Here is a 25,000-nt window from a genome sequence, read left to right as displayed (position 1 = left end):
ATTTTAATCTGATTGACTTGAAATTTGAATGGGATTTTCAAATCGGCGAACTGAATTCAAGCACCAACTATTTTTGAGATCAGCATAGGCCAAAAGGTCAACATAGGCGAAAGGTCAACCACTTTTTTTGAATTTCAGAAAATCCTCAATTTTCATCCGAGTGACTTGAAATTTGAATAGGATTTTCATAGTGTTACATATTTATGTGAATGTATGTGGATTACCATTCAGGTCTTTGCTTATCCGTGTGTAGTATATTAAGGGTTGTTGTGATTGGAGGGTCAGGAGCCCTTCTGAACAAGTGGCCGGAAACGGAAGTGACCGGAAACGGAAGAAAAAAAGACACGAGGAAAAAAGGACGAGTATTATTCTTCCTCGCCCCGCTCCGACAAAAGGTGGGATCGACCTTGCGCTGCGTGGAAAAGCGGCGTTCCGAAGCCTGTCTGGCGAGAGGAATTACCGGGACGTGTACCTGCCCGGTGGAGACGTCAAGTTGACGTGGGGCCGTGCATCGACCCCGCGTCTGGCAACGTTCGCGGCACCGTCCAAACAGACGCGTGCGGGTCGCACGTTGGGGCCTAACGCGCCTTGCAAGCGGCGTGGGGTTTGGCTTGCTCTACCGTATCCGCTTCGCGTGGCCACGAGGGGCTGCAGCCATGGTGCCTGGTACGATACCTGCCCGGTGGAAACACGTCCACCCGGGGTTCGTTCAACCGCCCGAGTGCGGTGACGGCGACCATCATCTTGGTCAGGAGGGGCCCAGAGACATTGTGCGGGACCGAGACGAAAAGGGTGTCGTGAGTACTCACCGGGACACACATGTATAAGATGGCCATCTTAATCATAGGGAATTGATTGTGAATTGGGAATTGGTGATGATTGTGTATTGTTGATTGCTCGGGGAAAATCTCCGTGGTTGTGTCCTTGAAATTGTATGGTGTCATTACCATTGGAAATATATCCTTGAACATCAGTTGTCTCCTGGGTGAAATTCATATGGATTGCGTGGCGAAAGCGCATATATAATACAGCTTGCTGGCGGAGTTCCTCTCACGGTCCGGGGGTCACCGAGACCAGGTATTCACCGAGGGGACCACGTAACAGAATTGGGGGCCCGTCCGGGATCTAAAATTGTATAAAATAATAAAATAATAATTTTTTTATTAATTAAAATTTATTAATTAATTATTAATTGGTAAATTTTTTTGAGAAATTGGGGTAAAGTCTTGGGTGAAGGTTAACAGGTGTTAACGATAGGCATCATGGCGTTTGTGGCACAGAACTTTGGGGTAACCCCGAGTGAGGCACAGTTCCGAGCGTTGCTAAAGTCGGACCTCTTGAAATTGGCCAAACATTTTAACTTGGAGGTCCGAACTAATTTGAGGAAGGCAGAGTTGCAGGCCACGGTGATACAATCTATGGTGGGATTAGGAACATGGGACGAGTTAGCCTGGGAGTGGCTACCCGAAGAACCAGAAGACGTTGAGCTCCGGAAACTGGAGTTGCAATTACGGAGCCAGGAATGGATTAAAGAAGAAGAAAGGAAAGCAGAAAAGGAAAGAGCAGAAGAAGAAAGGAAAGCAGAAAAGGAAAGAGCAGAAGAAGAAAGGAAAGCAGAAGAGAGGAGGGAAGAGAAACAAGCGGAGGAAAGGAGAGTGGAACGAGAACTCCAGGAAAGGTTAAAAGAAGAAGAAAGGAAAGCAGAAGCGAGGAGAGAAGAGAAACAAGCAGAGGAAAGGAGAGTGGAACGAGAACTCCAGGAAAGGTTAGAAGACAAAAAAGCAGAGGAAAGGAGAGTGGAACGAGAACTCCAGGAAAGGTTGGAAGAGAAAACAGCACAAGAAAGAACCGAGGAAAGGAGAGTGGAAAGAGAACTCCAGGAAAGAAGAGAAAAGGAACAAGCAGAGGAAAGGAGAGCTGCAAGGGACCTCGAAGCAGAGGAGAGAAAAGCGGAAAGGGAATTAAAGGAACGTGACATGGAGCTTCAGCAAGAAATCAAATTCAAGGAGCTGGAGTTAATGAGAGAACGGGGAGAGGCACCACCCTTGCTGACGGGGTCGACACCTAACCCGAAAACCTGGGATGTGGGCAGACATGTGAGGCTGGTTCCACCGTTCAGTGAAAAGGAAGTCGCGAAATTTTTCCCACACTTTGAGAAAGTGGCTCGACAATTAAACTGGCCGGAGGAGGCCTGGACCATACTCGTGCAAAGTGTGCTGGTGGGGAAAGCTCAGGAAATTTATTCGGCGCTACCAATGGACCAATGTGCAGATTATGAGGTACTGAAGAAGCACATCCTCAAGGCCTATGAGTTGGTTCCGGAAGCTTACAGGCAAAAATTCAGGAATGCCAGGAAGAGGGAGAGTGAGACCCATGTGGAGTTTGCCAGAGTGAAAGAAAACATGTTTGATCGGTGGTGTGAGTCAAAAGGAGTCGGGAAAGACTTCGAAACATTGCGGGACTTGATCCTGGTGGAGGAATTCCAGCAGTGTGTCCACGAGGACATCAAAGTGTACCTGCAGGAAAAGAAAGTACCAAAGTTGTGGGACGCAGCCACCATGGCAGATGATTATGCCTTAACCCACCGAATAGGGGTCCACGAACCTAACTCCTCACCTAGATCTCCGCAGGGGAGGTGGGGAACAGCAGGTGCAGAGAACGACCATACATGGCGGCGGCCTCGAGATGATTATGGGGACAACTATGATACCCCACCTGTTCGAAATCAGAGGGATGCGGGCCCAAGACAAACTTATAGTTCGGGGGGCCCGAGGCAGACCACGAGTTTTTCCTCCGGGCCTACTTGCGCTTTTTGCAAGAAACCTGGACACTTGATGTCCAGTTGTTACCGCATGAAAAGCGAAGACCCAGAGCGGAGTCCGACGACTACGACTCCAAACGCAATGGCCATTGTGAGAAATCGCCATCAAAAGGGTTACCAACCATTTATTTCAGAGGGGTTTGTGTCACGGGATGGAGCCTCGACTAACCGGAAACCGGTTAGGATATTGAGGGACACAGGGGCACATCAATCTTTAATGCTTGAAGGCATTTTGCCATGGTCCGAGGAGACGGCAACGGGGGATAGTGTTCGTTTACAGGGGATCGGGGGCGGTGTTAGTGCTCCCCTTCATGTCATCCATTTGGAGTCCGATTTGGTGTCAGGACCGGTCACCGTCGGTTTACAAGCCACGCTTCCTGTAGAGGGTGTATCTGTGGTTATCGGGAATGATTTGGCCGGGGGTCAAGTTTATGGTAACCTGAGGGTTGGTAAAGAGCCCAGCAGGGAAAATAACGCCACACCAGCTCGGGATGGCGACAAAAGTGCCAAGTTATTTGTAGGGGGACTGAACTTCAAAACAGAGGAAGAAGTTCTGACCTCTGTCTTCAACAGATATGGGCCGCTGGTGGAAGTGCGGTTGGTAAGAGACTGGGAAACGCAACAGTCAAGAGGGTTCGGCTTTGTCACGTTTGCCAGCACAAAAGACGCCAGAGAGGCAGAGAAGAATTGGAATGGCAAGGATTTGGAGGGTCGGACCATAACAGTAGGGAAGGCATTTCGTAGGCGTCGAGAGGTCTACAGGAGAGAACAACTGGGCGGTAGTTTTGGTGGTGGCCGCAATCAATATTATTATGTAGGCTCCCGGAGTTATGGCCGCTCCCGAAGGAAGGATTGGCAAAGTAGTGGCCGAGAAGGAGACCGCTATTCATGGGACTACAGGGACAAGTGGTCCCACCCTAATTATTAGGGAAGTTCTGAGAAGTTGAAGCACTGAATGCGGCGGAGCCGCCGAGCCAAGATTCCTACACGGATTAACCGTGAACGCCGTTCCTAAAGGCGTCCATGTAGTGAACTTTCATGCACGGACTAACCGTGAACTCCACGTTCCTCAAGGCGCCCATGTAGAGAACTTTCCTGCACGGACTAACCGTGAACTCCACGTTCCTAAAGGCATCCATGTAGTGAATACTCGGCTTGGCCTCCCGGAAAAAGTGCTATCGAGTGGCTTAACTTTGGATCTTTGATCAACCCCTTAACCTTCGTTCACAAGAAACTGGCGGTCAAAGTCAGAGGGTCATGAGATGGAGTCTGATTTGGCAGGGACAATGTCGTTGCTGGTGCTTAGTCCAGAGTGAGTAATCTGGAGGGGTTGTGGTGAAATTTTGGTGGCTTTATTATTAAGTGATAACTGTGCCCGGGGGCAACTGATAATGTGGGGGGGTTGAGTTATCTGGTTTGTTTCTCCAAATTGGCCGGCAAAGAAAGTTTTCGCTGGGTTCAAACTTTCTTTCTTGAAGGGGGGGAGTGTTACATATTTATGTGAATGTATGTGGATTACCATTCAGGTCTTTGCTTATCCGTGTGTAGTATATTAAGGGTTGTTGTGATTGGAGGGTCAGGAGCCCTTCTGAACAAGTGGCCGGAAACGGAAGTGACCGGAAACGGAAGAAAAAAAGACACGAGGAAAAAAGGACGAGTATTATTCTTCCTCGCCCCGCTCCGACAAAAGGTGGGATCGACCTTGCGCTGCGTGGAAAAGCGGCGTTCCGAAGCCTGTCTGGCGAGAGGAATTACCGGGACGTGTACCTGCCCGGTGGAGACGTCAAGTTGACGTGGGGCCGTGCATCGACCCCGCGTCTGGCATCGTTCGCGGCACCATCCAAACAGACGTGTGCGGGTCGCACGTTGGGGCCTAACGCGCCTTGCAAGCGGCGTGGGGTTTGGCTTGCTCTACCGTATCCGCTTCGCGTGGCCACGAGGGGCTGCAGCCACGGTGCCTGGTACGATACCTGCCCGGTGGAAACACGTCCACCCGGGGTTCGTTCAACCGCCCGAGTGCGGTGACGGCGACCATCATCTTGGTCAGGAGGGGCCCAGAGACATTGTGCGGGACCGAGACCAAAAGGGTGTCGTGAGTACTCACCGGGACACACATGTATAAGATGGCCATCTTAATCATAGGGAATTGATTGTGAATTGGGAATTGGTGATGATTGTGTATTGTTGATTGCTCGGGGAAAATCTCCGTGGTTGTGTCCTTGAAATTGTATGGTGTCATTACCATTGGAAATATATCCTTGAACATCAGTTGTCTCCTGGGTGAAATTCATATGGATTGCGTGGCGAAAGCGCATATATAATACAGCTTGCTGGCGGAGTTCCTCTCACGGTCCGGGGGTCACCGAGACCAGGTATTCACCGAGGGGACCACGTAACAATAGCAGCTAACTGAATTCAACCACCAACTATTTTTGAGATCAGGTTAGGTCATAAGGTCAACATAGGCCAAAGGTCAACCACTTTTCTCAAATTTCGAAAATCCTCAATTTTCATCCGATTGACTTGACATTTGAAAAGGATTGTCATATCAGCTAACTGAATTCAACCACCAACTATTTTTGAGATCAACGTAGGTCATAAGGTCAACATAGGCCAAAGGTCAACCACTTTTTTCAAATTTCTAAAATCTTCAATTTTCATCCGATTGACTTGAAATTTGAATAAGATTTTCATATCAGCGAACTGAATTCAACCACTAACTATTTTTAAATCAACATAAGTCATAATGTCAACATAGGCCACAGGTCAACCAATATTTTCGAATTTATAAAATCCTCAATTTTCATCCGATTGACTTGGATTTTGAAAAGGGTTTTCATATCAGGTTAGTGAAACCAACCACCAACCATTTTGACCTCAACATTGGCCAAACGGTCAACATAGGCCAAATTTCTAAAATTGTCAATTTTCATCCGATTAACTTCAACTTTGAAGACGATTTGCATATCAGGTCACTGAATTCAACCACTAATTCTTTTTGAGGTCAAAAGGATGCTCTACCGAGGGCCATTCTACTTTGTTCTGTTTTGTCAAGTGTCACTCTATGAATGATTTTTCTTCTGTCTGTTTGTTTGTTTGTTTATTCGTTTGTCTGTCTGTGAACAAGATATCTCAAAAAGTTGTGGACGGATCCGGTCAAAAATTTGGCAGAGAGGTAATGTATGTGAAAAGGACTAAATGATTAGATTTTGGTGAACATCTGCATTCGGATCCGGTTCATATAATTTTTTAAGTGATTCTTCACCATTTGGAGATCGGGCCAAAAACGATATACAGCATGATATCTCAAGAAGTTGTGGATGGATCTGGACTAAATTTGGTGGAGGTTGGGTGTGTGACAAAAACGAATCGATTTGATTTTGGTGAAGATCTGAATATGGATTCGGATACGAGAATAATATTATTTTTTATAATTTTATGTGTATTAATTATTTCATCAGTTGTTTTAATATAATTAATTATTTTTTAAGTGATTCTTCACCATTGGAAGATAGGGCCAAAATCGATATACAGCAGGATATCTCAAGAAGTTGTGGACGGATGAGGATGAAACTTGGTGGAGAGTTTGGGTGTGTGACAAGGAAGAATCGACTCGATTTTGGTGAAGATCTGAATATGGATTCGGATACGAGAATTATTTAATTTTTAAGTGGTTCTTCACCATTGAGAGATCTGGCGAAAAGTGATATATAACATGGTATTTAATAATGTTATGGACGAGTTATGACTGAATTTGGTGGACGAGTTGCTGAGGTGAGAAGAACAAGCCGATTCTATTTTGGTTCAGGTCTGAATCCAGATCCGGCCGATCAGTGGGATACAAAACATAAACCGTTCAGCCTGGCGGAGGAATGCGCTCTGCTGAGTGCCGTTCTAGTTAGACATGATATAACTTTCATGCTTGTGCTGTCTACCTCTAATTACTGTACATAGTTTTTGGAAACGCTGCCTCATTTAGCCCTTGATTATGATATGAAATACTCTTCAAACTCTCAAATTTAAGCTGATTGGACTGTCTTTGCTACTGTTTCCCTTGGTTCTTAAATACCAATTATACATTTGCTATATTCCAATCCTCTGGTCCTTCTCCAATCTTAAGGGACAATCAAATACATTTGCCAGGAACTAAACGAACCACATTCAGTACATTTTGGATGGCAGCTGTCCGTCCACCAGCCCTGAAGTTTTGTAACGTTTTGAAACTCATTATTTACTTCCTAAAACATCTTTCAACTGCTTTTCCTTTTCCGAAATAAAGTTACAAAAGAAAGTTTGAAAGCAGAGTCAACACGAGGAGAACAGACTCGGTGGCATCATTTTTAGAGTGTCCGCTCTGCGGTTGTAAGGTCAGCAGTTTGAAAGTGATGTCACAAAAATGACATCACTGGCATTCAGAGTTCTCGAGGAAGTCATGTCCCTTCCCTCAATAGCAGTTGCTGTATTTGTCACGTCCAGTGTTGTATAGTGTCTTGGACTGCATGTTTGTGCAGTAGATCCTCCATCAGCCTTATACCAATATATATACAGTGCATTCAGAAAGTATTCAGACCCCTTCACTTTTTTCACATTTTGTTATGTTGCAGCCTTATGCTGAAATCGTTTAAATTCATTTTTTCCCTCATCAATCTACACTCAATACCCCACAATGACAAAGAGAAAACAGGATTTTAGAAAGTTTTGCAAATTTATTAAAAAGAAAAAACTGAAATATCACATTTACATAAGTATTCATACCCTTTGCTATGACATTTGAAATTTATCTCAGGTGCCTCCCATTTCTCTTGATCATCTTTGACATGTTTCTGCACCTTAATTGGAGTCCACCTGTGGTAAATTCAATTGATTGGACATGATTTGGAAAGGCCCAAACCTGTCTATATAAGGTCTCACAGCTGACTATGCACATCCGAGAAAAAACCAAGCCATGAAGGCAGGCAGATCTGGACTCTGCCATACAGCCCAGATCGGTGGAGTGTTGCACTGATGGTTGTCCTTCTGGAAGTTTCTCCCATCTCCACACAGGATCTCTGGAGCTCAGCCAGAGTGACCATCGGGTTATTGGTCACCTCTATTACCAAGGCCCTTCTCCCCCGATTGCTCAGTTTGGCCGGGCGGCCAGCTCGAGGAAGAGTCCTGGTTGTTCCAAACTTCTTCCATTTAAGAATTATGGAGGCCACTGTGCTCTTGGGAACCTTCAATGCAGCAGAGATTTTTTTGTAGGCTTCCCCAGATCTGTGCCTCGACACAATCCTGTCTCTGAGGTCTGCAGGCAGTTCCTTCGACCTCATGGCTTGGTTTTTGCTCTGATATGCATTGTCAGCTGTGAGACCTCATAGAGACAGGTGTGCCTTTCCAAATCATGTCCAATCAATTGAATTTACCACAGGTGGACTCCAATCAAGGTGTAGAAACATCTCAAAGATGATCAAGAGAAATAGGAGGCACCTGAGCTCAATTTCAAATGTCATAGCAAAGGGTCTGAATACTTATGTCAATGTGATATTTCAGTTTTTTTTTTTAAATAAATTTGCAAAACTTTCTTATATCCTGTTTTCTTTGTCATTATGGGGTATTGAGTGTAGATTGATGAGGGAAAAAATGAATTTAAATGATTTCAGCATAAGGCTGCAACATAACAAAATGTGAAAAAAGTGAAGGGGTCTGAATACTTTCTGAATGCACTGTATGTATATATATATATATATATTTCTTACCTCAAACTGAAATTTTGCCTGTCAGCCTGAGCTGTTTAAAACTAGCTTTCTTTGTCCTGCAGCAATTCCAATACACCTGCATGCTGTTTCCTTGCGCACTCGATATGCTTCCTTCGTACTTGTGTTTAATCCCCACCTAATCCCCTTGCTTATCCATGCTGGAAAAATTATTCTTTGGGACAAGCATATGTGGTTGAGCACCTTGCTTCAGTCGGACACTTCCTCAAGACAATGAATTAATTGTGAAACTGTCAAGATCATTTTACGTTATCTGAAGACGTACTGCACGGATGACCTCCTGAAATTTATGGATTTTCTTGTTTACTGCCATTTTGTCACTACACTTGCACTGCTGGTCATGTTTGTATTTTGGGGAAATGTAAAACCCACAAGTGATTGTTTATGCTAACGAAATGCACAACATTAAAACAAGTACCGGTTCAACAAGGGTGTGTCACATTTGATACTTTAGCAAAGTCTTCTTTTTTTTAGATAGTCATTTCATCCCATCACATTATTATTCAACCCAGAAACATTTCCTCATCATCAAACACCACAAAATTTTTTATAACACTATTCAGATCTTGACAAAATCACAACCTGGTCAAACACTTGGAATATGTCTTTCAATCCTGACAAGTCTCACATTCTCACTCTGTCTCTCTCTGAAAGGACTGTATAGCACCCAGCCCTTCCACCATCTACTTAATAATGCTCTTCAAGAAGTTGAATCACCAAAACTACTGGGTCTCATCGCCAGCCATGATCTTTCTTGGGGAAACCACACTTCTAAGTTGGCCTCCAAATCCGGCTGCCGAATGGGCATCCGCCGTCATGCAAAGTCCTTCCTTGGCACATCTGAACTCCTATCCACCTGCAAGGCTCCATCTGCATCTTGATGGAATGTGCTCTTCACACTGAGCTGGTGCTTCTGCCTCTCACCTGGCTCAGCTTCAGGCTGTAGAAGCCAAGGCTCTGATGATCATTGGAATCTCCCACTATGAAGCTGATTCTGAGGGCTTTTCACTCTCTCACCACAGGCAGGTTGGTGGTCTTTCTGTCTTCTACTGACTCCTCTCGCCCTAGCTCCTCCAACTCTCTCTGTGCTCTGTCCCCCAAATATTCATGCAGGACGCACAAGATCTGCCAGCAACCCTCTTCTCGTGAAACTGCCAAAATCAAGACCCTCTGCTCACCTTCACTTTTTCATTCCTCTTTTCCTGACCTTTTCCTGACTTTTCTTTTTCTTTTTCCTGATTCATTCATTCTTTTTTTCTTTTTAAAGATGGTCGAAGAAGAAATGCGGGCAAGGGGATTAACAAGGAGAGATGCAGAAAATAGTGCAAAATGGAGAACATTGTCATGGGGACCACAAGGCTAACCCCCGCTCTTGCAGGGAAAATGGCCTTAAAATGCCTGTTGTTGTTGTTGTTGTTGTTGTTGTGTTGTTGTTGTTTTCCTGACATCTGGAACAAACTCCCCCAATCTCTTCAATCCCACTTCTCCCTCCAGGTGTTTAAAACAGCTGTTCACCACCATCCCTTATCTTCCCCCATCCAAAACCTTGATCTTTTCTACCCCCATTAATCCACCCCAAAACCCACCTTCAAATTCCCTGTTTTCTTTCTTGAAAGCCCCTGTAGCGTCCATATTGTTTATCCCATGTTGTTTTCATATCCCATTGACCGCCCAGCTCTCTCGATTCCACAAATATCCTGATGTCCTTGTTCTCTACTGCTGTTGTACTTCCCTTTCTCTCCCCCTCTTGTCTCCTGCTCCCTTTATTATTTGTTCTGTGTTAGCACTTACACGATCCTCAACTCCGTTTCCAAAAGAAAACATACATTTCGAATGTGAGTACGTCTATTAAATACAAACACTGACAGTGTGAGTACATCTATTAAGTACATACATTTAGAACGTGTGTACATCTATTAAGTGCATATACTTAGAACATGAGTACGTACATTACCTACATACTATTAAAATGTAAGTATGTCTATTGAATACGTAAGTACGTCTACTAAGTATGTACTATTAGAATGTGAATACGTACATTACCTACATATAATTAAAATATAACGACAGTGGCCTCAGAAAGTATTCACGTCCCTTGACGTTTTCACATTTTGTTGCGTTAAAGCCTGATTTTAAGATCGATTAAATTGAGATTTTTTGTCACTGATCTACACATAGTTCCCCATAATGTCAGAGTGGAATATTTTTTTTAGATATTGAAAAATGATAATTAAAAATGAAATACAGAAATATCCAATTTACATAAGTATTCAGCCCATTGAGTCAATACTTTGTAGAATAACTTTTGGCAGCAATTGCAGCTTCGATTCCTCTTGGGTATGTCTGTATCAACTTTGCACATTTGGATTTAGGGAGGTTCTCCCATTCTTCTCTGCAGATTTGCTCAAGCCCTGTGAAGTTGATTGGGGAGCAAAGGTAAACAGCAATCTTCAAGTCTTTCCACAGATTCTCAATGGGATTCAAGTCATCGCAGTCTAAGGTCTTTTGCACTCTGAAGAAGGTTCTCCGAAAAGATCTGCCTGTGTTTGGCTCCATTCATTGTTCCATCTGTCCTAACATGTCTCCCAGTTCCTGCCACTGAAAATCATCCCCATAATATTGTGCTGCCAACACCCTTCTTCACAGTATGAATGGTGTTATATGGGTGATGAAATGTGCTTGGTTTCCACCAGACGTAGCGCTTTGCATTCAGGCCAAAGAGTTCAACTTTCCACTCATCAGACCACAGAATATTTTGCCTCATGCTCTCAGAGTCTTTCATGTGCCTTTTTGCAAACTTCAGACGTGCTGTCATGTGCCTTTTTCTGAAGAGTGGCTTCCGTCCTTTTTCTCAAGAGTGGCTTTGGTCGGACGGCCAGCTCTAGGAAGAGTCTGGTTAGTTACATATTTTTTTCCATTTCCTCATGATGGAGCATTAATTGTTCCCTCCAAGTCTTCAAGTGTTATTGAGAACTTTCAACACTCTAGAATTTTTATATGCTTCCCCAGATCTATGATTCCTCACAATTCTATTTCGGACAATCCTCACAACTACAGACAGTTCATTGGACTTCATGTTAGAGTTTCTGCTCTGACATACACTGTCAACTGTGGGACCTTGTATAGAAAGGTGTACTTCTTTCTAAGGTGTGTCGAGTCAATTGAATTGGTCACATGTGGACTCTAATCAAGTTGTAGAGACATCTCAAGGATGATCAAAGGAAATCGGATGCACCTGAGCTCAATTTGGAGTGTCATAGCAAAGGGGTCGAATACTTATTGACTCGAGACATTTCAGCTTTTCATTTTTAATTATTTTGTAACAATTTCTAAAAAAAAAAAAAAAAAAATCAGTGTGTGTAGATCAGTGACAAAAAATCTTCCATTTAGTCTATTTTAAATTCAGGCTGTAACACAACAAAATGTGAAAAAGTTAGAGTGTGAATGCTTTCTGAAGGTACTGTATGTCTATTGAGTACATACTATTAGAACGTGAGTACATACATTACCTATATTTTATTAGAATGCAAGTATGTCGATTTTGGACATGAGTAGTCTATAAAGTACGTTCTATTAGAACGTGAGTACACACATTACCAACAAATTATTACAACATAAGGATGTCTATTTAGCACGTGAGTACGTCCATTAAGTACGTACTATGATAACGTGAGTAACTACATTACCTACATATTATTACAGCGTAAGTATGCCAATTTAGTACGTGAGTATGTAAGTATGTCTATAAGTATGTACTATTCAAATGTGAATATGTCTCCGAAGTATACACTATTGGAACCTGAGTATGCCTATTAAGTATGCAATACAACATTAGTACGTCTATCAAGTATGCACTACAAAATGAGTATGTCTATAAAATACATAGTAAAACGTGTGCCAATATTAAGTACATACTAAAATGCGTATACATCTCGTAAATATGTACTAGAATGTATAGTAGTTATTGCTGTAAAGATACAATTAGCAAACTACATTAGATCACAAAATTATGGCTGTATCAATTTAATCAGTTGTTTAGCTTCAGCAAAGATTATACTCCACTTCAAATTTGCATTCTATACCCACCCAGAAGGAAGGTAAATATACAATGAAAGGTATGGGGATTGATCAGTATGAGGATTGAAAGAGCTATGGCGAGGATTGATCAGTAGTTGCATGCCCTAAGTATATTTATTTGCAGAAGTTGAGGCTTATGAAAATGTTGAGCAACAAAGATTAATCAGGGTGACAAACCATCAGCAGGGAGAACAGGCAAACAAAACACGACAGGTAGTTAGTGGTTATAGAAAGACAACAGATGAATGGTTATTGAGAGTAAAAAAACCTCGTTGGTAGGTCTGCAAGATATGAGATGGCGATGAGCTGCTATTTTGAAGGATTTGTGAGAAGAACACAAAAGGAAAGTCATAAAGCATCTTCCACAGATTAATATTACTATGATAGAAAAACTAGAACATCGCTCGGTAGAGCGCATACCTTCACCATGATAAACATTTTACGTTTTGTATCCCACTGATAGGCCGGATCTGGATCTGAACCTTAAACAAAATCTAATCGGCTTGTTTGTGTTACGCAAATACCCAACTACCCAATCGACCTACCTAACCCAAGCACCAAGTTTTTTGTCATAACCTGTCCACAAAATTTTGGGATATCGTGCTATATATCATTGTAGCCATATCTCTAAATGGTGAAGATTCACTAATAATAATAAAAAATTCTCGAATCTGGATCTGGATCTTCACCAAAATCAAATCAATTCGTCATTGTCACACACAAACCTTTCCTCAATGTTTCGTCCAAATCCATCCATAACTTTTTGAGATATCCTGCTCACAGACAGACAGACAGACAAACAACTGAAAAATCACTCATAGAGTGACACTTGGAAAAACAGAACAGAGTAGAATAGCACTCAGTAGAGCATCCTTTTAACTTCAAAAATAATTGTTGGTTGAATTCAGTGACCTGATATGCAAATCGTCTTCCAGGTTTAAGTAAATCTGATGAAAATTGACAAATTTAGAAATTTGGCCAACGTTGACCTTTTGGCCTATGTTGATCTCAAAAATAGTTGGTGGTTGGTTTCACTAACCTGATATGAAAATCATTTTCAAATTTCAAGTCAATTGGATGAAAATTGAGGATTTTAGAAATTTGAAAAAAGTGGTTGACCTTTGGCCTGTGTTGACATTGTGACCTATGATGATCCAAAAAATAGTTGGTGGTTGAATTCAGTTCGTTGATATGAAAATCCCATTCAAATTCCAAGTCAATCGGATGAAAATTGAGGATTTTAGAAATTTGAAATTGTTGTTGACCTTTGGCATATGTTGACCTTATGACCTGGGCTGATCTCAAAAATAGTTGGTGGATGAATTCAGTTAGCTGATATGAAAATCTCATTCAAATTCCAAGTCAATTGGATGAAAATTGAGGATTTTAGAAATTCGAAAAAAAGTGGTTGACCTTTGGACTATGTTGACCTTTTCGCCGATGTTGATCTCAAAAATAGTTGATGATTGAATTCAGTTCGTTGATATGACAATCCCATTCAAATTCCAAGTCAATTGGATGAAAATTGAGGATTTTAGAAATTTGAAAAAAGTGGTTGACCTTTGGCCTATGTTGACCTTTTGACCTCAAAAATATATAGGATTTTGTCCGACCACGAACCCTACCATTTGGAGAAGTTTCGTGAAGATCGGTTTAAAATTGTGACCTGTAGGCAAGTATAAGTGAGCGGACAGACGAACACATAAACACACAGACCGGAGTGATCAACATACTTTCAATTTTTTTTTTTTTTTTTTTTTGGCAAGTAACAAACTGGTTAAAACATAGCCTCTGTCCACGTTTGGTGGCGGAAGTAATAAAGGCCGATTGTTAAATTCATTGGTCAAAAGTGTAAAAAGAATACTCTGGGATATTTATTATAAAGAGGAACATCCATTCCTTCAGGTGAATTCCGCTGAAATAAAAAAAAATCTGAATTATTATTTATTTACTTTTTGGAAAAATTTGCCTCCAAGACTTCTTAACAAGACTATTTTATACAGCAACACGTTTCTTCGAAAAAAAATAACAAGAAAATGTTTACAGGTTCAACAGTGCTACTCATTAACATTTTGGGAGGCCACACACTTGCTGACTGGCCTTGATGCATATCATTAAAAATGCACCACACCCCCCAGAAACTACTTGGCTTTCTTTTCCCCATTAAAATTTTTAACACAACCTCCCGTCTATCTCCTCTTCCTTTTCACGGCGATAAATAATTGAAGGCTCCATTGCACTTCTGATTAAAACGACCCTCCTGCTTTTTAACTTGCTTGAACAACAACTTTGCAGATTAATTCATTTCCATGAATGACAATCCAAAGTAATTCATTCATAATTGCTAGATTACATTTCACTACATTTTAGTCAAATAACGTAACCTTAATGAAAACCAAAATGAATAATTTAACAAGAGACAATCATCAAAACTATACTTTTGGAATGAAGCAAGTTATACCTTGAGGTTACCCTTGGTAGTGAAGGCCCGACCGCAGATATTGCAGCCAAAGGGTTTTTCTCCAGTGTGTGTCCTTTCATGGATTTGAAGAGCACTTGAGGAAGAAAATGTCTTCCCACACGTGGCACAGTTGTGCTGCTTGGGAGTGCGGCGGGGTGGTGGCAGTGGTTGTGTCAAGATGGATGGCAGAACAGGCAACACCCCTAATGAAGTGCCCGGTGGCAGGCCAGTTGAAATGTCAGGGTGGTCGCTCAGAGAAAACTTGTTTCCACTCTCCATTTCAGGTTTTATGAGAGGCAGCAAGGGGCTAGGAGTCAAAGGGGACATTGCAGAGTTGGATGCCAGTGGCTGTGAACTATCATACATCTGGCTGGGTAAATCAAGACGATGGGTCATCATGTGTTGCTTAAGGTTACCCCTGGTAGTGCAGCGGCGGCTGCAGACGCTGCACACAAAGGGACGTTCTTTGGTGTGACTTCGATAGTGAATCTCCAAGGCACTCTGGCATGCAAACATCTTATGGCAGATGTCACATGTGGTCGACTTTCTCCTTTGCTCCCGGCTGCCAAATAAACTGTCAAGCTTCTGGCATATTGGCCCATTGTAAACAGCTGTCAAGTCCAGGGCACCGCCATTTTCCATTCCTAGTGGTTTATATTCAGCTGAGGATGGGGGAGATTCAAACTTCATTATTCCTTGTTGTAGCTCATCATAAGCAACTATCTCTGGGGACTTGGCTTTGCTGCTTTCATTATTTGTGGATGGTGAAGGAGCCTGCATGCAAGCAGTTTCCGATATTGTTGGACTGCCTACACTGTAGCTTTCCAGATCTGCTATCGATATGGAATCATTAGTCAGGTGCTCACAGTCACTCGATCCATGATCACTCGACTTGAGGCTTGCCTGCAACTGCTGGCTAAGACCAGAGTCAATAAGTTTCATTTGGTTTTCAAGAGCTGCCAGACTCGACATCGCTGATGGAGGAGGTGACATGTGAGCTTTATCCTCTTCAGGCAAACTTACTCTTGCAAGCGCTGATTCAACCTCATCATTAACTGCCTCAATATCGTCCATATCTTCATCCATTGGTTCTTCCATAAGTTCCTGGCCAGATTCCATGCTGTTTTCATCAAAAAGGCTCCCATCTGATTCCGTGCCATCTGGTTCCTCTGATCCTGGAACATTAGAAATCTGTCCACCCATGTGCATGTGAATATGCTGTTGCAGCACCACTGCATTGGTGAACTTCTTCTGACAAATGGGACATGAATGTTGTACCTTGAGTGGAGCCATTGCACGATGCACACCATAATGAGTCTTCATGTTGCCCTTGGTGGTGAAAGCCCGCCCACAAATCCTGCACTTGTACGGTCGCTCACCCGTGTGTATTCGATAGTGCATCTTGAGTGCACTCTGGCAGCTCAATATACGATGGCATATAGCACACTCATTAGGATCCACTGGCCTTTTGTCAATGCTTTCCACTAATTGTTGTAGTTTTGATGTTTCTGATGTTGGCGGGGGCTCTAGGAGGCCACCAAAGGGAAACTTTGCCTTGAGTTGGTCAGTCATTAGTGGCAAGAGTGGGTTGGTGGCAAGTGTGTTTTCAAAGTTTGGCAAACTTGTAGAAGTGACCATGCTCTCCAACTGTTCTGAGTTTGTCTCACTTTCCATGATGTCAATGTTACCTTCCATCGCAGATATTTGTGAATCATCCTCGGCCTTTACTGGTGGGCTTCCTGGCGGAGCTGACAAAGCTGGTGCACCAGTAGGAGTTGAGCTGTCCACACTTGATGTAGGTGACATTGTTGGAGAGTCTGTCACTATAGCACCCAAGAGTGGCACAGAGCCAGAATATGTGGGCAATCCACTCATTGTTGGTGGTAGAGTGAGAACAGAGCAGCTTGTGACAGGTGGAAGCAACGGTTTGTTGTCAAGCCATGTGCTTGTGGGTTTTTCCAGTGGCAAAGACATTCCATAGGGGATACCAGTGTTTGTTGGTATGCGGTCAAGGTGTTCAGGTACTGGATATGGGTTCATCTGAATGTGCGGATATTTCTCCTTATGACGCTGAAAATGAACCTTCAGATTGCCCTTGGTCGAGAAACGGTTGCCACATATATTGCACTTGAAAGGCCGTTCTCCTGTATGTGACCGTAAGTGTATCTGAAGAGCGCTATCACTGCCAAACACCTTTCCACAAAAACGGCACTTGTGCTTGAAAAAAGCCTCTTCTGAACTAGCCTTTCCATCAAGTGCTGATATGTTGGGTGGCTTACCTTTCTTCTGCCTCCCCAACACAGAGTTGCTATCCACTGCTTCTGTAGTAGCAGCAATACTGGCCAAAGGGTTGGGAAAGATAACACTGCTTGAAGCCATGGAGGAAGAAAAAGACGAGGAGCAAGAAGAAGTGAGGAGTGAGCTAAAGTTTGAAGTTGAAGTCTGACCTGTTGTTGTGACTGTCGCTGCCTGTGTATTTGTTGTAGCTTCAAGAACTTTCCCAATTTCCATTGTAGTGGGACCATCTGACATTTGCAGTCTTATACCCTGAGGGGATGTGCTTGGCTGCTGTGTTGAAGTGGGTGGAAGAGGTGTGTTAGGCCCAAACTGAGGTAGCTGCTCTTGTTTTAAACCTTCAAAAGTTGATTGTTGTGGCACGGGAAGGTGCGGCGCAACAGATGAAACAGCAGTAATAGCAGGAATAGCAGGAACATGTGACGAGCAGAGAGATGATGACAAGAGGCCAACTGCTCGTAAGGTGCCAGCACCAGGAAATGATGAAAAGAAAGAAGAATGGGGCGAAATGAGGAGCAACTGCCCTCGTATCTGCTCAATAAGCTGCAACTGATGAAGCTGTTGCTGTTGTAAAGCTGTAAGCTGGTCCATGATCATAGGGAGTGTAGCCGAACCGAAACCAACAGCAAAAGTTCCATTTCCTGCATCATTACCGCAACTATTGCTATCTCTGCTCTTACAGTTTTCCATAGTAGTACCATTTTTCTTCAGTGGCGGCTGTGAAAATTGTGCTACTGCCACTGATGTGCTTTGCAGAGTCTCCAGTGTCACGTTGGTATTTGGCATACCATTGTTTCCTGATGGTTTTGCCAACTTACCATGCAGCATGAAGGGCCCACTACTATTGGCTTCTTCAGTGTCTATTTCTGCAATGCGTTCCTCTATTTCTTCAGGACCACCCTTTATCTCATCTTCAATTTCATTCGTTTGTGGTAGTTTTTGAAAACTCGGAGTCTCCAAAAGCATGTCGTTGTCGATTTTCTTCTCTGAAATTTCTTGCTGGGCCACAATAGTATCTGGAGATTCAGGTGGGAAATCTTCACTGACTCCAACTTCCTCGTCCTTTACGATAAGCACCAGTTGCTTTTCCATGCAGTTCTTTTTGTGATGCAGAAAATCAGGCAACAGCAGAAACTCTGCACAGCATCCGTCGCAAACATATGCCCCACCAGTCTCCTCTTCAGCCTCCTTTTCCTGGTCCTGAGCAAGGCAGCCTGACTCCACACACAGAAGATAGGGAAGGAAACATAGGAGGGAAAGATAGAGGAGCAATCATCAGGAGACATGCAGGTTGCATTGGATAAGGCCCATTATAGATACGGTGCACCCCATGCAACTGACGATTCCGCTTATTGCACTCGTTTGTGTCAAACAATCAATTTTTCCTCAAGGCCCAAAATTGCTTCAGCTGCATCTAGTGCATGCCCCTGTGCCCATCGCCTGTCGTTTGTGCTTGCCGGCTAATCATTCCCTTTGCACCCTTCATCGAATTATGAGGCCGCATCAACTGTAGATGCTGAGGGCTAATGAAATTCCACGGAACACCATTGATTTCCAATATTTTCATAGGCCTCACAGCACAGTGAGCCAGGAAGCACAAATCAGACGTCCAGTCAAGTCATTAGCCTCCACTTTTGTCTGGCAGCTCTTCCCCATTTCCTGATAAATTACGGATGTCTCAGCAAGTTTGCCGGATGGTTCTAAAGTGACAAGCTCGCCTGGTCTAATCAGGCTGTGACAGGCCTAACACAAAGCTTTCAGGCAGCGTCTAAAAACAACCCACGTTTTCAACCTCCTCGCTTGTCTGCCAAACCAACTCCACAGCACAGAGAAGGTTTCACAAGTCCGAAGCCGCTGCCTATTAATAGCTTTTTCACTGTGGCACATGGACTATAAAAGCCCCAAACCTTCACACAAATTGACTAATATACTATCACTTGGCGAAAGGTGATCAAACAATTCTGCGCAATAAATCTGTGCTGCTTTTTTCAATGCAATCCAAATTGCGCACGGGACGTGCCTCGAACTGTACCCCAGCAATTAGCAATCCAATTTTGATGATATTAACGTTATTTTAAAAGTGCATGCATCCAATACACACATTCATACCATCCTTGTTTTGAGTGAAGTCTATGTATAATATTTAGTCAACTGAACAAACATTGTTTTGCAAACACCAAAATGTATCAAACATAATCAACTTTTACCGGGAATATATATATATATATATATATATATATATATATATATATATATATATATATATATATATATATATATATATATATATATATATATATATATATATATATATATATATACATATGTACAATATATGATTCATCTTGACTTCTGCAACAGAAAATGAAACATTGTACATTCTGAGAAGCATCACCCATTCGAGTCATGCATAAACTCGGTGAATGTGAAAGAAAGGGAAAGAAAGCTTTGTAACGAGTCACTGAACACTCAAATCTGCACTCCCTGTAAAAACGAAACCAAGTCATGTTTAAAGCTCTGCTGTTCAAGGAGCACCATTTCCCTCATCTCCAAGTCTGTCTGGAGCATCGCAGGAAAAGCTTGCAATTAATGTGGATCAGTTGATCGTTCTCGGCCGGACACTTTTGAAATGCCCTGTGTATAGCACGCCTGCAGCACATCTGGAAACGAGCACAAATTTTGTCCACAAGTGAATATTTGATTCTTGCAGAAATACATTATGAAACACATCAGTGAAACAAATGGTTCTCAAAAGAAGGAAACCAGGCATGTAATAAAAATCTGTGGTGGAGGATAAAGCTTCGGCAAAGTGAAACGCTGCATCTGTCCTGTCTTTCTTGCTGCAAGCCTGTTGCTCCAAACGAGGAACTTGTTTGCTCAACCGCAAGCTCCTCTAAAGGCTGTCCCTCCCACTCTCAAAGCACCCCCCTTCCCTTCCCTCTTCCCCCAAAGTCCCTTCCCCTATACCTTCCAACATTTATCACATGTGGCCTTTTGGCCATGCACACAACTACAGGCTCCATTAATGCTCTTCCAGGGTGCCCGTATGCTCCTGGCAGTGTCCCGCAGCACATCGGCGCATACATTGCTTGATGAGACTTCTCACTTCTTTTGGCCACCAGGACAGTGCCGCCTCCTCACAAACACCACTAGAGCGATGGATGGCGATAAAAATAAAAAAGGAAATACGTCTGAAAGATAGAGCACCCCGGTGGTGAACTTACAGCGTCGAGCCATGGTCCTCCCGAGGTCCGACGCTTTTTAGCCAAAGAGCTCTTCACATCCAGCTGTGCCTCGAGTTGCGCACCAAATGCAGGCAGTCGTGTTTGCTTGGTGCTGGAGGGATTCTGATCGAGGGTTTGCGTGTTTCCTCAAGATGGGATACTTAATTGGGACGAGCCGGAGCTTAGAACCCTCTCCTCCTCCTTCAGCTCCACCCCGCGAAAGCTGCAGCAGTGTCTGCAGCGAACACAAACATCCCCGTCTGAAACCGCAACTGAACAAGGACAGAGGGGATGCCGCAAGTAGACTTGAACTTTAAAAAAAAAAAAAAAAGGTTCATGTACGCCTCGCTTTGAACTACAGTACGTCTCTTCGTGTTGAAACGAGAGCGTTTCCTTCGACTGGTATATAGGTATATAGTACATATCATTGTAATTGGGCTAATACTCCCACCTGCCTCCCTCCCACGAGCGACTCCAAATCGACAACATTCTACCGTCTCGACGACGACGTGACGGCAATTCCAGGACAAATGGAAATTTAGAAAATTTTCTGAAAAAATTTTTGGGAAAATGTTTTGACAAAAAAATGAAGGTTTACATTCGAGCAACGTGCTTAACTTTCTTAAACTTTGTTTCACAAAGTTAATTTCTGCAGCTACGTTGGAGGCATATAATCGAGAATTAATCCCCATTTTTATTAATAACCCCGTTTATTTCCCTCATTTGTCCCTTCAATCCATGAATTTGGCCCCTTAATTGTTCAGCCAACCGTTCATTCTGAGCATTCATATTATTTTCTAATCGTTCACTCATTCTCTCCATTATTTTGACCATGGCCTGGTAACCCATCGAATCTGTTCCCATTGTCTTTGGCTCCCCCCTAGGAGAGGGGGATGGAGATGAATTCCTCGAAATGCGGATGAATTAATTAATTAATTAGTAATTAAAAAATGAGGTGGTTAAAAATGAAGTTCTCGAGATGAAGAATGATATTTAACAGCAAAGTAGGTGATGGCACAGTGGTTTTGCAAGCATAACGTTGTAACGAAAGAAAATGCGTCCTGCCAATCTTTTAAGAATTGTGAAGAGCTCCTTGAATGGCATGAAAAGACACCGCAGGCAGCGGACCTTGTAAGACCTGAACCCGCGGCCCGAATCCGGCTCTTCGGCTGCATTTGGGCTTCCCAAGGCAACGTTCAATTTACTTTAAGCAGATAAACTGTAATCCTCCAGCACACATCAAAGCTCACTTCGCTCCACTGAATCCTGCTGTTACCACAATCTACCTTTTAATATAACACTGCGTGTGTAATAATTCCGACCCATTGACCCAATCCGCTATGACAACGCTGCAGGTTGCGAATGGAAACAGCCGATCTGGACTTGCCCAGGAACAATCCCTGGGAATAAAAGATACCTTCAAGAAAAGAATCGTACTTTGTTTGAAAAAAAGCAAATGCTTCTCACAGTCTTGATAAAAATTTTCCTTTGGATTAAATCCTAGGAAAGAGCAAGTTAGCAGATAAGTACCTATATCGAAGAGTATAGTTATTGATCATTGTTGTTTTGTAAAATTATAATATATTTGCCTTTTTTTTTTCATCAAATTATTCTTAGCGGTTAGGGTGCAGGCTTAGCGGTTAGGGTGCAGGCTTAGCGGTTAGGGTGCAGGCTTAGCGGTTAGGGTGCATGCTTAGCGGATAGGGTGCAGGTTTAGTGGTTAGGGTGCAGGCTTAGCGGATAGGGTGCAGGTTTAGTGGTTAGGGTGCAGGCTTAGCGGTTAGGGTGCAGGTTTAGTGGTTAGGGTGCAGGCTTAGCGGTTAGGGTGCAGGCTTAGCGGTTAGGGTGCAGGCTTAGCGGATAGGGTGCAGGCTTAGCGGATAGGGTGCAGGCTTAGCGGTTAGGGTGCAGGTTTAGCGGTTAGGGTGCAGGCTTAGCGCATAGGGTGCAGGCTTAGCGGTTAGGGTGCAGGCTTAGTGGTTAGGGTGCAGGCTTAGCGGTTAGGGTGCAGGTTTAATGGTTAGGGTGCAGGCTGAGCGGTTATGGTGCCAGCTTAGCGGTTAGGGTGCAGGCTTAGCGGTTAGGGTGCAGGCTTAGGGGTTAGGGTGCTGGCTTAGCGGCTAGGGTGCAGGCTTAGTGGTTAGAGTGCCGGCTTAGCGGTTAGGGTGCAGATTTAGTGCTTAGGGTGCAGGTTTAGCGGTTAGGGTGCAGGCTTAGCGGTTAGGGTGCAGGCTTAGCGGTTAGGGTGACAGGCTTTGCGGTTAGTGTGCAGGCTTAGCGGATAGGGTGCAGGCTTAGTGGATAGGGTGCAGGCTTAGCGGATAGGGTGCAGGCTTAGCGGTTAGGGTGCAGGTTTAGCGGTTAGGGTGCAGGCTTAGCGCATAGGGTGCAGGTTTAGTGGTTAGGGTGCAAGCGTAGCGGTTAGGGTGCAGGCTTAGTGGTTAGGGTGCAGGCTTAGTGGTTAGGGTGCAGGTTTAATGGTTAGGGTGCAGGCTGAGCGGTTATGGTGCCAGCTTAGCGGTTAGGGTGCAGGTTTAGTGGTTAGGGTGCAGGCTTAGCGGTTAGGGTGCAGGCTTAGCGGTTAGGGTGCAGGCTTAACGGTTAGGGTGCAGGCTTAGCGGTTAGGGTGCAGGCTTTGCGGTTAGGGTGCAGGTTTAGCGGTTAGGGTGCAGGCTTAGCGGTTAGGGTGCAGGCTTAGCGGTTAGGGTGACAGGCTTTGCGGTTAGTGTGCAGGCTTAGTGGTTAGGGTGCAGGCTTAGTGGTTAGGGTGCAGGCTTAGTGGTTAGGGTGCAGGCTTAGTGGTTAGGGTGCAGGCTTAGCGGTTTGGGTGCAGGTTTAGTGGTTAGGGTGCCGGCTTAGCGGTTAGGGTGCAGGTTTAGCTGTGAGGGTGCAGGCTTTGCGGTGATGGTGCAGGCTTAGCGGTTAGGGTGCTGGCTTGGGATCCTGGGTTTGAATCCCGGTCTATCGCTGCATTAACGCCAGGGGGGTTGACTCAGCCTGTCATCCTTCTGAGGTCGGCAAATTGAGTACCTACCAGTTCACTGGTAATTCCCTGTGTGTCGCAAGAGGCGACGGACAGGGTTTGTGACAGGAAGGGAATCCGGCCATAAAACACTGCTTCAAAAAAAGGGGACCACGGTGCCCGAAAAAGGCCAACACCTGCTCTGTGGGGGAAAATGGCCTCTAAAGGTGGTCATTCCTCAAGAAATAGGTCCCAGCCTATCCCCATCGCTATCTCCACTCCTCCCCACAATGTCTTCACCAAAACTTTTGATTGCCTGCCACTCAAATGGTCCAGCACACTTTTACACGGCAGCAGCAACATTTCGGCGACAGGTCAGCGGGGTCGTCCCACTGCATTCCTATATAAACGGCATTTTAATTTTGCCAGTTCCCGATGGAGGGCGCCGTGTTGTCGCATTTGTAACCAAATCCAGCTTGTAATCGTGCGGGTCGACGGTTCAAGCGCCCTTACTATTGGGCCCACACGATCGCACTGCGGGTTGTCCTTTGTTAACCTGTACAAAGCCTCGGAAATCCAACCCAAAGTTAGGAACGACCAACAGGTATACTTACCTGTAACATAATCAGCATCTCTTTGGTAAATTAGTATACAAGGGTCGATATGCAAAGCCAGGCCTAACGAGAGGAGGAAACGAAAGAGCGATTGTGAAGGAAGAAGATTTTTTAAAAATGTTTTAAAGGAATTCTGGTGGAGAAAAATGGAAATTGCAACGACTCTTGGAAAAGAGGAATAAAAATATCATTTCCTTCAAACACTTTCAGCCATTGGTTTTTAAATCCACTCCAGACTTGCTGATCAGTACAAGGTACAAGGTGAATGCTTGTCCGCAACATTAGTCGAAAATATACCAAGGTACAACTTCTTTCTGTACTTCTTAATGCCTCCTCCTCCATAGGACTCAGAAAGGTGTGTAAATTTAATTCACGTGCAAAGAAATGAAAGGCAAACTAATACCAAAATAAAACTACCGTGTTGCTATTACATCGATCGTTTTAAACCACAAAGCCACAAGTATTTCACAAAAATGACAACAACCGCAGCACTCCTCGGAATGGCGTCAGAAAACTGCGGAGGGCGATCAGTAAGTCTCTGGCCCAACCAAAAGTGATGACAGACTTGGATAAAAAAAACATTCAACAATTGTGTTTTACGGTAATTTAAACAAAAAAAATTGATGAGAAATTATTTTACAGCAATTCGACGCTTCGACTTGAACCAATCAAAAACCGTCATAAGTCGACTTCACCAACCATCAATTGCATCCTCCACACGCAGGAAACCACCACGAGGTGCACGATCTGTTATTGCAGGTACAGTTTTATTCCTGGTGGCACAATAAACCAC

At 43.8% G+C, this 25,000-nt stretch overlaps 1 protein-coding gene across 3 annotated transcripts in view; it reads right to left on the bottom strand.

Annotated features, from left to right (window-relative positions):
* Positions 1 to 25,000, bottom strand: part of LOC137429681 (sal-like protein 1) — a 45,641-nt gene that overhangs the window by 14,787 nt on the left and 5,854 nt on the right. For 2 of the 3 annotated variants that reach the window (XM_068119807.2, XM_068119808.2), the window contains exon 2: positions 15,113 to 18,621. In XM_068119807.2, coding sequence (XP_067975908.2) covers positions 15,113 to 18,621 — 3,509 coding nt within the window. Of the gene's footprint in view, positions 1 to 15,112; positions 18,622 to 20,631; positions 20,867 to 25,000 lie in introns of all 3 variants that reach the window. The other variant, XM_068119809.2, reaches the window with a different exon arrangement.

Source organism: Myxine glutinosa, chromosome 6 (assembly GCF_964187855.1).
Source record: "Myxine glutinosa chromosome 6, kmMyxGlut1.1, whole genome shotgun sequence".
Taxonomy (NCBI): domain Eukaryota; kingdom Metazoa; phylum Chordata; class Myxini; order Myxiniformes; family Myxinidae; genus Myxine; species Myxine glutinosa.
The sequence above is the reverse complement of the archived record's forward strand: the minus strand, read 5'-3'. Positions and strand labels throughout refer to the sequence as shown.